The sequence below is a fragment of the Cavia porcellus genome, unplaced genomic scaffold, assembly GCF_034190915.1.
Source record: "Cavia porcellus strain 051 isolate PalLab524CR breed Dunkin Hartley unplaced genomic scaffold, mCavPor4.1 scaffold_13, whole genome shotgun sequence".
In the NCBI taxonomy this organism is placed as follows: Eukaryota; Metazoa; Chordata; class Mammalia; order Rodentia; family Caviidae; genus Cavia; species Cavia porcellus.
Genome location: NW_026947496.1, coordinates 12,935,305 through 12,951,556, shown reverse-complemented (window position 1 = coordinate 12,951,556; position 16,252 = coordinate 12,935,305). Strand labels below are relative to the sequence as shown.

The 16,252-nt window shown below is 47.1% G+C and overlaps 1 protein-coding gene across 3 annotated transcripts in view; it reads right to left on the bottom strand.

Moving 5' to 3' along the window:
• The window catches only part of Dsp (desmoplakin), a 47,466-nt gene extending 32,530 nt beyond the window's left edge, over positions 1–14,936 (bottom strand). Inside the window, exon 1 of one of the 3 annotated variants that reach the window (XM_063259851.1) lies at positions 14,846–14,936. Coding sequence is in view for 2 of the 3 variants with exons in the window: in XM_063259850.1 (XP_063115920.1) it covers positions 12,122–12,309 (188 nt within the window). In the remaining variant the exon portion in view is untranslated. Of the gene's footprint in view, positions 1–12,121; positions 12,473–14,845 lie in introns of those variants that run through there. The other 2 variants (XM_063259850.1, XM_063259852.1) reach the window with 2 other exon arrangements.
• Positions 14,937–16,252: the final 1,316 nt, after the last annotated feature.

Genomic DNA, 16,252 nt, shown 5'->3' with positions numbered 1-16,252 from the left:
AATCACAGTGAAAGAAGGTGACAGTGAAGAAATCACAGTGTGAGGAAACATGGAAAACATTAAGCAACACAAAAACAAGCCCATCTCCTCTCAGATGCCCCGAGGATGAGGTCTGCTGGGCAGCCAGGCTTCCTACTGCCCAACGACTCACTCTCCAGGAGACTCGCATGGGAATCTGGAACGGTGATGTGTGCACGGACATTGTGGACGTTCACATTCTAAAGAAAGCTATGAGAGGAGTTTAGTGTGCTCCGTGCACAGTTAGTCCACAAACAAGCAAAAGATTAGAAGACTGTCCTGCTTTTTAATTTGCTAAAATAAATTAGGCATTTCACTGCCCACGGTAGTTTCTTTTGTTTTTCTTTCTTTCTTTTTTTTTTTTTTTTTTTTTGTACCAGGGATCAAACTCATGATTTTGTGTTTACAAGGCAGGAGCTTATGCTGCTGAGCTAAATCCCTGGCCTTGCCCATGGTAGTTTAAGAGAGATTTAAAAACATACTGAATTATTGCTAAACGTTTGTGAAAAGGCCTCATGAAAGTCCTGCAAGATGCTGGAGATCCAACTCGGGCTTCAGACACCCGTGGTCCCCAAGGGCAGCCTGTCCTGCTTGTGTCTCATACCTCCCCACAAACCTGACTGTCTCACCTGCCTCTGAGTATGTGTGTGTGGTTATAGATGTGTATTCATGTGTGCGTGTCCTCCTGTGGTTTTGTTCTATTGGATTTTGCAGCAAGGTTAGAGCTCCTGCCGCAGCCTCCATAGTGCAGGGATTAATTACAGGCATGCCACCACGCCTGACAGCCCTATATGTTTTAGATAAAGAATTTCACTGTCAAAACATTTTTTAAAAATGGTTTGGGCTGGGAGGTGTAGCGTCATGGTAGACTACTGACTTAGCATTGCAAGGCTCTGCGCTGCAAAAAGAAAAAACACAAGAACAGGTTTAGGAAACAATAGTGGTACTGGGCACGGATAGGGTAAGAGCACAAGAATGTGGGCGTGTCCCCGGCATCAGGGCACTCCAGGGAAGCACTTTCTCTCTTTTCTTCCTTCCTTCCTTCCCAGCTGTCTCTGGGGTCCCTCCCTGCAAGCTAGGCTCCCAACAAGCCAGCACTGGTGCCCGTGGGTGTGGAGCGGATGCTCCTGGGAATGGCTTCTGGCTCCTCCGGGCAGGCCCGGGCTCCTCGCTGCTGGCCCCGGCTCAGCCTCCCATCCGCCCTCTTCCTGCAAGCACAGGGGTGCAGGGCTTTGAGCCTCTCCCGCTGGGCAGGCTCTGCTGTCCCAACTCATGCGAAATTCCAGCCCCCTGACCTGAGGACACTGCCTTCAGTGCACCCAGGACTGACAGAACCTCAAAAGGCAAGGACCAAGAACCCTCCCTTATTGTTCTCTTTCGGAAGGAAGATGGGATGGCTTTCTTCTGAAACGTCTGGAAATTCTGTTCAGCAATTCATTTCGGAGGGTGATTCCCACCAGGAACTCCTGCCCCAAGCATATAAAAGGAAGGATTACCCCTTGGCCCCACTGGAGGCCAGGGTTTATTAACTGATTAACGAGCTGAGGCGGCCCGTAAAAATCCTATCAACTGAGCTGTAGGGGAGGCAAATAAGGAAACCAGCGGTGGGAGGTCCGCAGGGACTTTGCTCCACTGAGCACCTTTTCTGCAGATCTAAAACTACCCCCAAAACAAAGACGCACGTTAAAGCAGGGGAGGAGGACTGGGAATGCAGCTCCGTGCTACAGTGACTGCTACAGTGACGGCGCTGGGTGTCCGAGGCCCTGGGTTTCCACCCCAGCCCCAATCACAAGACAGAATTAAAAATGAGAACAAAAAGAGGTATCCATGGGGGCTGGGGATTTAGCTCAGCGGCATAAGCACCTGCCTTGCAAGCAGGTAGTCGTGAGTTCCATCAGCTGTACCAATTTAAAAAAAAAAAGAAGTATCCAGGTCAAACTCAATGGGGAATACATATACCCAGAAGTGGGCGGGGCCAGGTGGTGCATGCCTGTAACCTCAGCACCCTGGGAGGCTGAGGCAGGAGGGTCACACATTCAAGCCAACCTTAGATAATTTAGTGAGAGTCTGTCTTAAAATAAAAATATTTTCAAAGGAGAAGTGGGGGTGCTTCAGAAGTGGTGATGTATACTGATCAGTGTGCAGGCTTGGGCCAGGGTTCAATCCCCAAAATCGCTTCCCCCTTCAAAAAAAAAAGTATCCAAAGTACACACACCATTTCTAAATGAATTTATGAGAGAAAATTTGCTTGACAAGATACAAACTCACTAGCGTCAATCCCTGACTACTAAAGTAGTTAGAAGACGCATAGCAATGAGCTGTGTTCAGGAAAACAGGAGGCAAGCTGATTAAATGCTGGATTAAGGGCGAGGGGTTTTGCTCAGTGGCACAAGCACCTGTCTGGCAAGCTCAAGGTCTTGAGTTCTATCCCCAGTACCAATAAAAACATATAAATGCTGGATTAAGAGATCGGTGGGTTTTCTCTATGTTAATTCCCTCTTGGTTTCCAAAGCCATTTCTGCCCTGGCATCTCTACAGACATCTCGTGGTCTTGGCCTTGCCCATGCCCATGTGAGGCAAGTAGTTTCACATGCTGTTAACAATACCGAAAAAATTCCCCCTGCCTGACGGAAGGATTTGTGTTATGTTCACCACAACCCGCCCTCAGCAGAAGGCTCAAACCCTTACGTGTTTTGCTTGGCATTTTAATGAAGAGATTAACAACTACACGGGAAAGACCAAGGCACAGAAATGAATGAGAGCCAGGAACTAACTACTGTGCACAATCTTTCAAGACTGCTTCCGGTCCCTAAGCAAGGACTACTTGGCCTATCTTTCCTAAGACCCCCGCCTCAGCCTGAGATGGGGCCAAGAAGCCTTGGGAAACACAGCTGGGGAGAAAGGGAAATGAGGGGTCCATCCAGCACAAAAAGGCACTGGGCCACGTGAGGCTTACGCCCGTGACTGGGGAGAAAGAAGCCCCACGGACAGTTCTATGGGCTCCTCTCTGCCCAGTGAAGACCCAAGCAGAGCTGTGCTTGAATCAAGGAGTAACTGCAAGGAGAAAGCAGGTCAGACCCCCATCTGCCTCCAAAGCAGCACTGGATCCTTCTACCTGACAGGGAACACTTACATTTTTAAAAAGTTGTGCATGATTTAAAACTTTGCAGGTTGGATATTTTTTTATTAAACACGTAAGTTTAGATTTCTTTCATCTCACATTTTCGAGACTTCAGTTTGATTCTTTATTTGGCTTGATAATATCCAAGATTCCTTTATCTTCTTCTGTAACTCTATTTTAGGAAACCACTAAATTCACTCATTTTAAGGCTCGGGATACAGCTTAGCAGCACAAGCGCCTGCCTGGCAAGTGCAAGGTCCTCAATTTGATTCTCGGTACCAAAAAAAAAAAAAAAAAAAAAGTACCAATCAAACTCATTCTTGTTGAAAATAATGTAGATGTCTGTTCAGATTAAAGTAATTGGAGTCACTCATGAATTCACATAGCATACTTGGGGTAAATGCAAAATTCTATCAAGTGCAAACATAATTTTTAAATAAATGCATTTATTTAATAAGAGCATATGGGTTTTAAAAGTTCATACCACCAGGGATTTAACTCAGTGGCATAAGCACACCTATCTGGCAAGGTCGTCAGTTCGATCCGTGATACCAAAAAAATAAAAAAATAAAAATAAAAGTCCACAGCTCCCTGGTACAAAAAAAATTTAAAAATAAAAATAAAAGTCCATAGCTCCAAGAAATCTCCAGTGTTGCACAGGTGTGTAAGAGGTGGAAAATTTCAAACCATGTTGGGAATTGAACTGAGGAGATTCATAGTGCCATTTCTAAATCACATTTTAGTGGCATGGAGGATAAAAGACATCATTCTAATTATGAAAACAATAAGCCAATAAAAAAGTTTATTTGAGGACTGGGGATTTAGCTCAATGGTATAAGTGCCTGCCTGACAAGTGCAAGATCATGAGTTCAATCTCCGGTGCAAAAAAAAAAACTTCAACCAACAAAAGGATATTTTCTTCTAAACTAAAAAAGCTGAAAAAGCAACATTCATTCTTCCAACTTTTTGACTCTTTTGAAATTGCTTTTTTCTTTGGACTTACAGACAAATGATTCATACTACAAAGAACCTGCCAACACAAACACTTTTTTTAAAGTTCACTCTAAACTTGTTCAAACAAGTAACAGTTGCTAACATTTATATAAAGATTCTTTTATTATCAGCTAACAGGAAAACATGTTCTGCATTTTAATCCAAGTGAGCCACATGAATGTGTGATACATTCTTCTTTGCTAGAAGAAAAAAAAAAAACACGACTCTACAGCCAGGGAAAGTGATGCATGCTTGTAATCCCAGTACTATGGTAGGCTGAGGCAGGAGGATCGCAAATTCAAATCTAGCCTGAGAAGTGTAGCAATTTAGCAAGCTCTTCGGTTCAATACTCAGTACTGCCAGAAAACAAAACCAAAAAAAGGAATCCAAGGTGTCTTAAGTATGACAAGATAAAAATGTTTCAAAATACTTTTTATCTTATAAAAATAATTTTATGGGACTGGACATTTAGTTCAGTGGCATAAGCAGCTTGCCTAGCAAGTGTGAGTTGTGAGTTTGATCCCTAGTACCAATAATAATAATAATAATAATAATAATTTTATGATAATTTTACTGCTAGACACCCATCCCATCTATTTTTTTTTCCTTTTAAAAAAAATTTTTTTTCTTCCAGAGTTGCACATTGAACCCAACATATGGGTTCAATGGATTCCCATATGCTAAATAAACACTCCCACTGAGCTACATCTCCAGGGCCTACTTTATTTCTTTCTACATCTGTACCTCCTCTCCTTCCCCTCCTTCTCCCTCTCCCCTCTCTCCTCATTCTTTTGGTTATTCAATCAGAGTCTGGAATATTTTTCTGAAACAAGGCCTTACCTATCTTTGTAGGCAGTCATAGAACAGTGGCCTAGGTAAGAAAAGTTCAGTGAACACAATGGAAATTAATTATTTCATGCAGTAACATTGATGTTAAGGCCTATTTGCTTAACTCTTTAAAATAATCAAAGCATTTTTCACATATGCTTCATTGAGTTCCTTTATTGTTTTTGTTGCTATCATTTTTGGGTTTTTTAAGAGTCTTGCTATGTAGTTCAGGCTGGTCTTGAACTTTTGGTGATCCTCCTGCCTCAGCCTCCTTGACACTAGGAGTACAGGGTTGTGCCACCATGCCTGGCTTGTCTGTAAAGGATCTTAAATAAAAGGAAACAAATTCCATTACCCTTATGTAAGATTGCCTCCAAGATTCCTTTATCCAACAGCGGAAAGGCCATGCATCCTTCTGCAGGATTTACAGACCCAGGGTGAAGCAAGTCTGTTTACACCTCCACCCACTTATGCACAATCTACACACCTGGCTACCCTGGACCTCTGAGAGCAAAGTCCCACATTTATTCACCTGCCACTCCTATGTGCACCTAACAACACAGGGTTTTGCACAGAGGGAACATGGTGTGTTGGCTTGACCTCGTACAGTAGAAGAAAACCAAGAGCCAACACGACTCATCTGAAGACGCTCCTGCTCACTGCCCTGATCTCAGAAGCTCAACTAGAGAGGCGATCTATTCCCACTTGCAAGGTAGCAAAAAAAAAAAGGCTTAGTATCTAAACATTTAAGTAAAAGTGCCTCCTCTGATTCTTTCTAGTCTCTTCACCTAGTAGCTGTGCAGGTAGCTCTCTAGTGAAAGGTTTCTTTCGCTAGAAAAGAAAAATTAGAGGGTGTGGTGGCACACATCTGTAATCCCAGCACTCTGGAAAGCTGAGGCGGAGGATCTCAAGTTTGAGCCCAGCCTGGGCAATTTAGCAACTTGGTGAGACCACGTTTTCAAACTTAAAAAAAAAAAAAATTACAAACAAAAATGAGACACCTTGGGAATGCAGCTCAGGTCGAAGGCCCTGGGTTCAATCTCCAATACCACCACCATCGTCATCACCAAGAAAAGAGTATTTCCCTCTGTGTTTACACTGGTGGCTGGTGGGCTGCACTGAGGGGGCAGAGCAGACAATCACAAATATCGCCAACTTCATCAAAACTTGGAGGCCAGGCCAGCTGCACAGCTAGGGTCTGAGCAGGGACATGAAGGCATCCAAGATGGCTAGAGGGAGGCTTGGCGGCCGCGGAGGTCACCCAGTCATAGCCTGGTCCTGAAACTGCCTTTCTGCGGTTTTATCTTGGCCCCAGTCTGTAATTTTGAACACACAGTGCAGGAAATTGGGCGTGAAGTACGGAAACATCGCATTACCTCCTCAGCACGAACGTTCTGATGTTTTAACATGGGAGTTAAAATAAATTCAAATTTTAAAAGAAGAAGAGAGGACAGAAAAAGGGACTGTGGACTGAGACACATTTTCAGTTGTTAAGGTTGCCCCTGAGACACCAGGGAGCCATCATCGAGATAAGATAACTTCCTTTTCTGAAGCTAAGCTGTCATAAAAATATTTGGTTTTTACAAACGCAATACCAAAGTAAGGATTTCTATTTTAAATTATCCCAAATGCAAAACCTTACACTTATTTTACTGAACCCTGAGAAAATTCCCGTTCTGGGAAGGTGTTTTAACGCCAGGGCCTGCTCTGTCACTCTACCTTGTGGAGATACTTGGTTTTTATGGTATAATTTTTTTTTTCTTTTTCATTTTTATCGGTACCAGGGATTGAACTCACTGAGCTAAATCCCCAGCCCCCGAGATACTTGTTCTTAATTGCCTTAAATTGTGTAAAAACTGTACAGCATCTTAGTTTACTGGATAAATTCAAAACACAGTTTATAGAAGGCTACGAGGCTAGGTCAAACTATTCTTCAGTGGTACAGAAGATGGAAATTATACACATCTTGAACTAGCAAACAAAAAGTTAACTCTTTATTTTAAATCTCAGGTGCCAGATAAAACAAGAGATTTTAAGTTTGACAAGAATTTTTATTTTCCAGCAGAATCTCTGATCTGTTTTCTGAGGCTTCACACTAAATAGTCCTCCTCCCTCTTTTTTTTAAACACACAAGGTTTTGAAGGATGTGGACCATTCCAGCCAGCGTGCCAGTGTGAGCTACTGGTCAGCAGTAGCATTTCACAGGATAGCATTTAAAATCAAGGGCTCATAGTCTGGGTTTGGGGGCCGTAGGGTTGTGGCTTCCACATCACAACTGTCTGAGTCAGGACCACTGGGATCGGGTCAGCAGAAAGTAGAACTGAGAACTAAAGTGCCAGAACCTTCTGGAACCTTCTGGAACCCTCTGGAAAGACTGGTTAGCTGAGTCAAAGCACACTCCTGAGTCACACCCAAACCTTCCATTGCTCCACCAGAAAAAAGTCTGCATTGCAGCATCAGGGGAATCAGATTTTTTTTCCCCAAAAAAATAACCCCAGTCCCCAAAGAACAAAATACCATGCCTATATTGGGGAAAAAAATTAACTACTGTTCAAAGTTGTTTGGCCCCATTAAATAACAATTAAGCCAAGGTAATTCATATCAACAATCACCTCCTTAATACAGAACCATATGGGTGTCATTTTGTTCCTAAGTGATAGAAGCCCTACAAGAGGATCAGTCACAGAAAACAATGGTTTTGAAATAAATATTTCGGGGCTGGGGATTTAGCTCAGCGGCATAAGCGCCTGCCTTGCAAGCAGGCAGTCATGAGTTCGATCCCCAGTACTGATAAAAAGGAAAAAGACAAAATTATCGATACCGGGGATCGAACTCACAACTGCCTGCTTGCAAGGCAGGCGCTTATGCCGCTGAGCTAAACCTCCAGCCCCTCGCAGGGGATTTATAAGTGCTTGCCTTGCAAGTGCGTGGTCATGAGTTTGATCCCCAGTACCAAAAAACAGAAAGAAAAAAAAAGAAATGTTTCACAGGAGTGCAGAATGAGGGTTTAAAAAAGTTTAAAAAAAAAAAAAAAAAAAGCCCTAACTGGAAAAGAGTTTAGAAGTAGAAACGAAGAATTCCAACATTGGCTTGCTTTTTCTTGGGTATCCCAGGTCCATACCAGCTCCGACACTTCCTAGCTGCTACAACCACAAGCCTTTCCCATCTGTAACCCGGGAAGCTCGATTCGAGCCTGGAGATAATACACACACTAAAGCTGGCCCCTCAGAAGCTCTGCTAGCCGGCTGTGACCATTGTGAACTGCTTGGCTTTGAGATTTTATAAAATACAGTTTATCCAGACTTGATAACTGTGGCTCTCTTCTACCCAAATGCCGCTCTATGGCTTTCCCAAGATCCTTGCTCCCTTCTCCTATCTGCTTCCAGCTCAAAAAGGAGCCCACTTCATAGACTGCCCACTTCTCACCCTCTTGTCCGCCCATCCACCTTGGCCAGCGGAAGAGCTCCAGTATAATCCAACATCACTTCCTGTATGTGCTCTTCCCAGGGCCCGACAAGCTCACTACACCCATCTAGCCCAGCACCCTTTTTTCTCTTGGGTGGTGCTGGGAATCAAGCCCAGGGCCTCTGGATTGACAGCCACGCCCCAGCCCTACCCTTCCTTATTACAGCTGGAGCTCACACTCCTCAAGCTGTGTATTTTCATCTTGACTTTGCTCAGCACCTAACACATGCTTGCAGCAGACACCCAAGAAATGAGAAAATGGAGTTCAGGTTACTGCTGCCATGTATGGCCTGCAAGCCCAGCTGTAACGGCACAGAGGGGATGAGATGAGGACTCCCGGGTTCTCAGGACAAGCAGCTGTGGGAGGGCCCTGGGAGCTCGGGAAGGTCTGAAGCTTCTGTTTCCACTGGGGACAAGTAGGGTTTCTGTGGGATCCCCAGTGTCCTTCCTGCTCTAAAGTCCACAGCCAATGTCCCATAACCTTTTGATTTTAGTTGTTTTGTTTTGATGCTGGGCATTGAGTCCAGAGGGTCCTTGGCATGCTGAGAAAGAGCTTTCCTCATTTTGGTTTGGAGATCATGAGATGTGGAGAAAAGTACGCTTTAAAGTCACAACCACACATTTCTGAAGGTTAGTGACCATGTTGTGCTTTTAATCCTGCCACAAAATCCACAGGGTGGTGGAACAGCCAACTGCGGGACTTGGTTACTTTGGTGACAAATTTCAGGACAGACTAGCAACTTGTTTCAGCGGCAAGAATAAAACTAGAGAAATTCTGCTTTAATTTAAAATTAGGATTCGTATGACATCCCATACAAAAAAACACTCAAAATGCACATCTTCAAAAAAATTAAATTTAAAAAAAATGCACATCTTCAAAGCTATGCCTTTTGTATTATCAAATGTGTAACAGTGAGCAAACGTGAAAAAAATAAAATTAAACAGAGCAGGAGAAGCAGTGACATAAAGTAGCTGTAGATTCCTTCCAAACTAAAATAAGGATTTATAGCCAGGGGTTTAGCTCAGTGGCACAAGCGCCTGCTTGGCAAGCCCAAGGTTGTGAGTTCAATCCCTGGTAGTGAAAAAAATAAAATAAAATGAAATAAGGACCAACGGGTGAGAGAGAGAGACAAGGCTGAGGCCGATGACAGTATAAAGCAGCTCTAACGCCATCCTACAAATAGACAAACATCAGCAGGGGGAGAACAGACAGATGTAAAGTCATTGTAAAAGGAAAAATAAGATTGGGTCTCTGGGGGCTGGGGATTTAGCTCAGCGGCGTTAAGTGCCTACCTTACAAGTGTGTGGTTTATGAGTTCGATCCCCGGTACCGATTAAAAAAAGACCAAAAAAAAAAAAAAAAAGATTGGGGTTCTGTCTAAATTCGTTTACAACAGGAACCTTCATTTCAAAAATAACCAGTCTCATTCTGCCCATAAAATAGCCGGTGTTTGAAATAATCTTTAAATTGAATCAATAGTGTTTTACACTGGGTTTTTTGGTTCTCCTTGCACACCCCCAAAATTATTATTATTATTATTATTGGTATAGAAGAAACCTTTTGGTGACAGAAGTACTTATTAAGTCCTTCATCATCATTCATTAAGCAGAGGCGAAGAGGGCCTCCCACTTCTAAGCGCTGGCCCTGGGCAAACAGATCCCCAAGCACAAACCACAGGGCACTGGAAAAACAGGTAGGGCGGCTCGCTCAGCCTCCGCCGCCAGGCGCCCCCAGTTTCGGAAAGCGCAGCCGTCAGCACTTCGGGGCCGTTCTCACTCCAGGCGGGGACGGCTCCGGAGAAACTCCCAGCGGGGACCCCAATCAATGAGCGCCCCGCAGACCGGCTCGGCACCTGGCGCTGCAGCAGGAAAACCTCCCGCGGCCTCGCCCGGGGCACATTTTCCCTTCCCGGATCCATGGTCATCACCCCACTTTCGGGTGGAAAGACAGACCCTGAGACACTACACAGTGAAAAACCACTGAGCCGCCCCAAACCGAATGCTTGAGTGAGGACGCCTAATAAAATATGTCTTCGTGCAGTTCATGACCCCGTAAATGAATTCACTAAAATTCTGCCTCTCCGCAAAATGAACAGGAAGCCAAAGGAGTAAAATACTCCAGGTAGCAGTTCGATTCAGTTTTAAAGCAGGGAGTTGGCTGGAGGTGTCCTCAGCGACACAGCACTTGCCTAGCAACCGCGAGGCCCTAGGTTTGACCCTCGCCACCGCAAAAATAGTAACAATAAATCCAGGTTACTACAAACATTAAATCCTCCTGCTAATACTTGGCCCATAAAATGTCGAAAAGAAGAGTTTTAACATGAGGTTGGGGCTAGTGCTGAATGGCAGAGTTCCTCCCTGGCAAGCATCAGTCCATGAGTTCGAGTCCCAGTATAAAAAAAAAAAATTCTAATTTGGATTTAAATAGTTGTGTGGTCTACAAATTTCGAAGAATTTGCTTCCAAATCCTGGAAGATGACGACCGAAAAGTAAGTTTCCGATTTAAATGCTGGTAAGATTTTAAAACAAACTTAAAAACCCAAGGTTTGTTGTTGTTGTTTGTGGGTTTTTTTCTCCTATTGTTCGGCGGATTTTTTCACGGAAATTCCCGGACACATTGTTCAGAAAACAAAACAGCACCACGATTAAAATAATTCTTCGCTAACTCAAAGACAGAGAAAGAGAAATGATCAGGATGCTCCAGAAATAAATAAATCCAAGCAGAAAGCAGGTTGCAACTCGCGCAGTGCCTGCCTTCAAAACTGCTTGCAAAACAAAACCCGGCTGAGAGTCAGTTCAGGCGGCTCCTGCCAAGCCTAAGGCCACAACGCGGTGTCGCGATAGTCCTGGAGCTCTGGCCTCTTCCCAAAAGCCCAGGGGAAATGGTGGGGGCGGGGCACGTGGGCACCCAGAGTCCAGCTCCGGGCACACGGTTAAAATATGTTTTCCCTTTCCTCTCCACCCCAAGCCCTCGGCCCTTTTCTGCGGTGACTCGTAGGAGCAGTCCCCTAGTTGCCACGGCCAGGGCGCCATCCCCAGCCCCAGGGAACCCAGCGTCCTTAGCCCCTCGACCCACCCGCGCAGTCGGCTCACAGCCCCGGGCCAGGCTCCAGGTGCGCCCATCCAGCCCTGCTCAGCTGGAACACGGAGGGCCCAGGTGGTGGCGCAGCCAACCCGAGGGGAATTCCAGTTCAGCTGGAACCCGCCCAGCTGAATTCCAGTAGCTGCGGGGGAGCTGAATTGAGGGGACCCACGGGGCACCCACGCAGGGCCTTCCACGGACGGGACCCCGCGCCTCGCCGCCTGAACACGAACGCCCTCGGGTGGCAGAGGCGCCCGGGCGCCACCGCGGTCTTGGTCTTCGTGTGATCAAGAATTTGGGGTGAGCCAGTAGGGCCCCAAGGCCCACCTCGGCCCCCAACTCCTGCACAGTTCTACTCTGACCGCAGTTGCAAAGCTAGGTTTCGGGGTGGCGGCCCGCGTCGCCGGCCTCCCACCTGACGGCCAGGACAAAGGCTACCGGGGCCGGGCCAGCCCACGGCGGGGGTCGCGCAGCGAAGGTCCCACGACCCCGCAGCGTGGAAGGAACGCCGGGCGCCGGACGCCGGGCGCCGGACACCGGGGTCCAGCTCGCTCCCCGCGCCGTCGGCACCCCCGGGGACCCGAGAGGTGTGCGGCGCGCTCCGCGGTACCCACCCGTAGCCGTCCGAGTTCTGGTCGGTGACCGTGAAGCGCCGCGAGTGGTAAGTCCGGCCGGTGCCCCCGCCACCGCCGCCGCCGCAGGTCCCCTCGCAGCGCAGGTCGCGCAGGTCGGGGCCGGACTCGGCGCGTGTCATGCGGCCCAGCGTGTTGAGGCGCGGGTGGGAGCCTCCGTTGCAGCTCATGTCGGCGGCCCTGCGAGCGTTCAGCTCCCAGGCATAAGCGAGGGGGCGGCCGACGGGGACCGGGACGGGGACGACGACGGGCCGGGCCGGGGCCGGAGCGCGAGGAGGAGCTGCGGCTCGGAGGGCGGCGAGCGCGCACAGCGGCCGGGCCGCCGCTGGGTGTTGGTGTTGGTCGGCGGGGGCGCGAGTCTCCTCCCCGCTGGCGCCCGGCTCGGAGGCCACACCTGGCCGGCTTCTTCCCAGGGCAGGGTGCGGCCCCGCGGGTGTCACCGACGCGCTCGGCCGCCCCTCCCCACCTGCGCCCGCCCGCCGGCCGGCTGGCGACTCCGCCCTGCGCCACCGCGCGGCCCGGGGATGGCGGGACGGGGGCGGGGACGCGCGTTGGGCCGCCGGGGCCTGGAGAGCGGGACGCGGGTCTGGGGACTCTCTGGGTCCCCAGGGCGAAAGTAAACCCAACACAAGCGCCACTAGATTGGACAATTACTTATTAAGCATTTCCTTTTGCTCGTTCCTGGAAACGCTGCCAACCAAGCTTTGAATAAAAACACAGCTGAAGAGAGAATGTTTAGAATTATGATAGGGTTTTGCTTGGGGACTTTTATGGGCTTTTTTGTTTTGTTTTGTTTTAATTCTGGTAATCCAGAAAGTTGTTCCAGAAATCCAATTTCTGACACGTAAACACTGTTTTTACAGAGGGCCATCCTCTCTGGGAACGTGTTCACCAGAAATAATTCCTTTGGTATGAAGACAAAAAGGAAAATACGAGATTTGTTTAATTGGATATCAAAAAAATACAAATGGCACATTTTATGTATTTAGTTGCCTTTCTGGGGAGAGAACACCAGCTGGGCAAGGGTGCAACTACCAAGCCACCTCCCGCCCTGTATTTCTACTCTCCAGTATAATTTTTTTTTTCTCCAGTATAATTTTCACGAGAAGTTGGAAAGGCTTCGTCCTCAAGGTTGTTTCTAGACTTTATAAAAGACCCTCAGGTTTGCTTGTCTGGTGTGTGACCTCCACCATCCCCACTCCCTTCTCCCAGACCAAGTGCCTTTGGGAGATGAAATTCTTGGCTGGAACCAGTGGCCCAGGCCTGCCTGGGACTTGAGCTTGTGGGTTAGATGCCTTGTGGTCTGGTGCAAATGAGTAAAACTGCTCAGCCACTCCCAGGAGTAGGCAGGAATTCACTGTGCCACGGTCTCCAAGAACTGGGTTTCGAGACAGTCCTGGTCATACCACCCATAAACATCTCTATAACTTGGAAAATTGCTAAACTGCTCTTTAATAAACACTGCTTACGGATCTGTATGTTAAATGTTTCTCATTTTCCCAACCTATGTCAGTTATCTTATTTTACAAAGTATTTTAAAATGTTTATGAACCGAAAAGAAAAAAAAACAAAATACAAATATCAAATTATATTTGCATGTTCCAAAGGGAGCAGAAGAGTTTTCTAGATTGCTGTATTTGAATGCACAATGACTGCTGTCTTTGACACACAACCTTTGACAAAATATCTTGCCCTCTTCCCTATGGGTAAACCAGAGCTGACCAGCTGAAACCCAAGGAGTCACAGAGGAAACTGTGAGATAAAAGCTTGTCACCCTTCGCTTCTGCAGAGGCTTCCATCACTGCCTCTGCTTCCTCTTATTTTTAACAGAGGCGCATTCGACCAACTCATTGCTCCCATGATGATACAACACTAATGAAGAAACACACGACTATGTTTCTTTTGAAACTGAGCCAGGCCAGAAGTGAGCATCAGCACAAACAGCCTATTGATACCCAGTCCTTGTCAAGGGGGAAAAAAAACTATTTCAGGGCATTAGTAAATAATGCACAAATCTGTTTTCCCTCTGCACCTCATTTGTGCAGCAAATGGTTATAACCTGTGGTACAGAAGGGTCAGCACCAGACTTAGCAAATGAAAGGTGGTACAGCCACTGTCCTTAAAAATATTACAGCACAACTTCGATTTAAACAATTAGGGTGCGTTCCCTTTTCCCAATAATGTGTAATAGAAAGCCCAGGAGGGCCAGACACCATGGTGCACACCCATATTCCCAGCAGCTCCTGAGGCTGAGGCAGGAGGATCACAAGTTGGAGGCCAGCTTGGGCAATTCTATGAGACCTTCGCTCAAAAATGCAAAGATTAATAGGGCAGGGGCTGTAACTAGTGACAGAGTGCTTGCCTGGGATGCAAGAGCTCCTGGGTTCATCCCCCTGTGCCACAAAGAACGAAAAGGGGCGACATGGACCTGCACACAGAAGCAACACACACGTGTGACCCTGGCCCAAGACAAAGAAAGCTCCTCTTAGCCAATAGAGTTGGAGCAGGGGGCATCAGAAACCGGGCTTCCACAGGGACCCACATGCCACCCAGACTCATGGAGTTGCTCATTCTGTTTAGGGAACAGGGAAGACCAGCAGCCAGGAAGGTCTGGGCACAGTCCCCAGCGCTTCAGAAGAAAGCCAAACCAGTGGGAGTGGCACAGCCCACCAGATACCCCCATAACCCCCACGGCCGCTGACCCACCTCAGTGCATGCCTCCGCCTTCACCAATGCCAGGGACACAGTGGCTGCCAACCAAGCACCAGGCTGGCCCTGGCCGGGAATGGTTTTCATTTATCTGTCTCTAAAGGTGATCCATAAAGATAAGAGGGTGAAATGAGTGGGTTAGACAGACATGCTGGGGAGATGGAAGCCAGACACACACACACACACACACACACTCACACTCACACAGAATGTCCTGTAGGCTGACTCCTCTGGAAAACCACAGTCCTGAGCTTTCTGCTGCAACTTACTTGGGCAAGAACTCAACTTCTTCGTGTGGAAAATGGACATAATCATACCCTACCAACCCTCCAGATCACCAGAGAGTACATGAGGAGATAAAATGATGGGGGGAGGAGTTGGTTTGTGATTTGACACAGGGTAGGTCTGTCTTTGTAGTTCAAGCTGGCCTTGCACTCACTATGTAGCCCCGGCTAGCTTCAAATTCATGGTGAGCCTCCTGCCTCAGCCTCACTAGTTGCTAAAGATTACAGGTGTGTGCCATGGCGCCTAGTGGTGGAACCACTCATCAAACCAAAAGTCCCCAGCTGGATGTGAAATTTTAACCATTAGTGTTTCTCTTCTTCTTCTTTCTTCTTTTTTTCCTTTTTGAGACAAGGTCTCACTAAGCAGTTCAGGCTGGCCTTGAGCTCACTTTGTAAACCAGGCTGCTCTCAAACTCACAATAATCCTCCTGCCTCAGCCTCCTGAGTTTTGGGATTGCAGGCATGCATCACATGCCCACTTTAATGTTTCCATCTTTATCCCCCTGTGAATCAGTAATCATCCTGAAGATGTCTCATATTCGTTCCTTTAAGAAGGCACAGGCTAGCCGGTTGTAGTGGCTCATGTTACAATGTGAACTCAAGGCCAGCCTGAACTACATAGCGAGACTCTATCTTAAAAAGACAAAAAAAAAAAGGCACAGGCTGTGTCACACCGAGTTGAGGAAGGAACAGCCCTTGCTCTGCAGGACACTGAGGTCTGTATGGAAAGCAGCCACAATACAACTGTAGCTGGATTATAAGGAGTGTGTATTCACAGAAGCTGGGCAGCTCAGCACAGGGTTTTAAAAAGTTCCGAATCCAAAGTCTGCCAAGTCGTCACAGGCTGACCTGACCAAAGCAGCTATTTTTTCCCTGCCACTTAGAGATAGACGCCTCTCCTCTACTGATAGAGCACATCTGTGACAAGCGACCTTTATCCAGCTGACCTTGGAAATGACCTTGCAGTCAGCTAAGAGCCATCAGCCTGTCCCGAGTGGATTTTTAAAGCTAAACAGAACCCTTGGAAGGCAGTGCGAATCCTGTATTGCCTTGCTCAAATGCCACAGGAACTCCTGTGTAGCTCTTTGTTGCTAAGTGATACTCCAGAAAGATTTAGAAC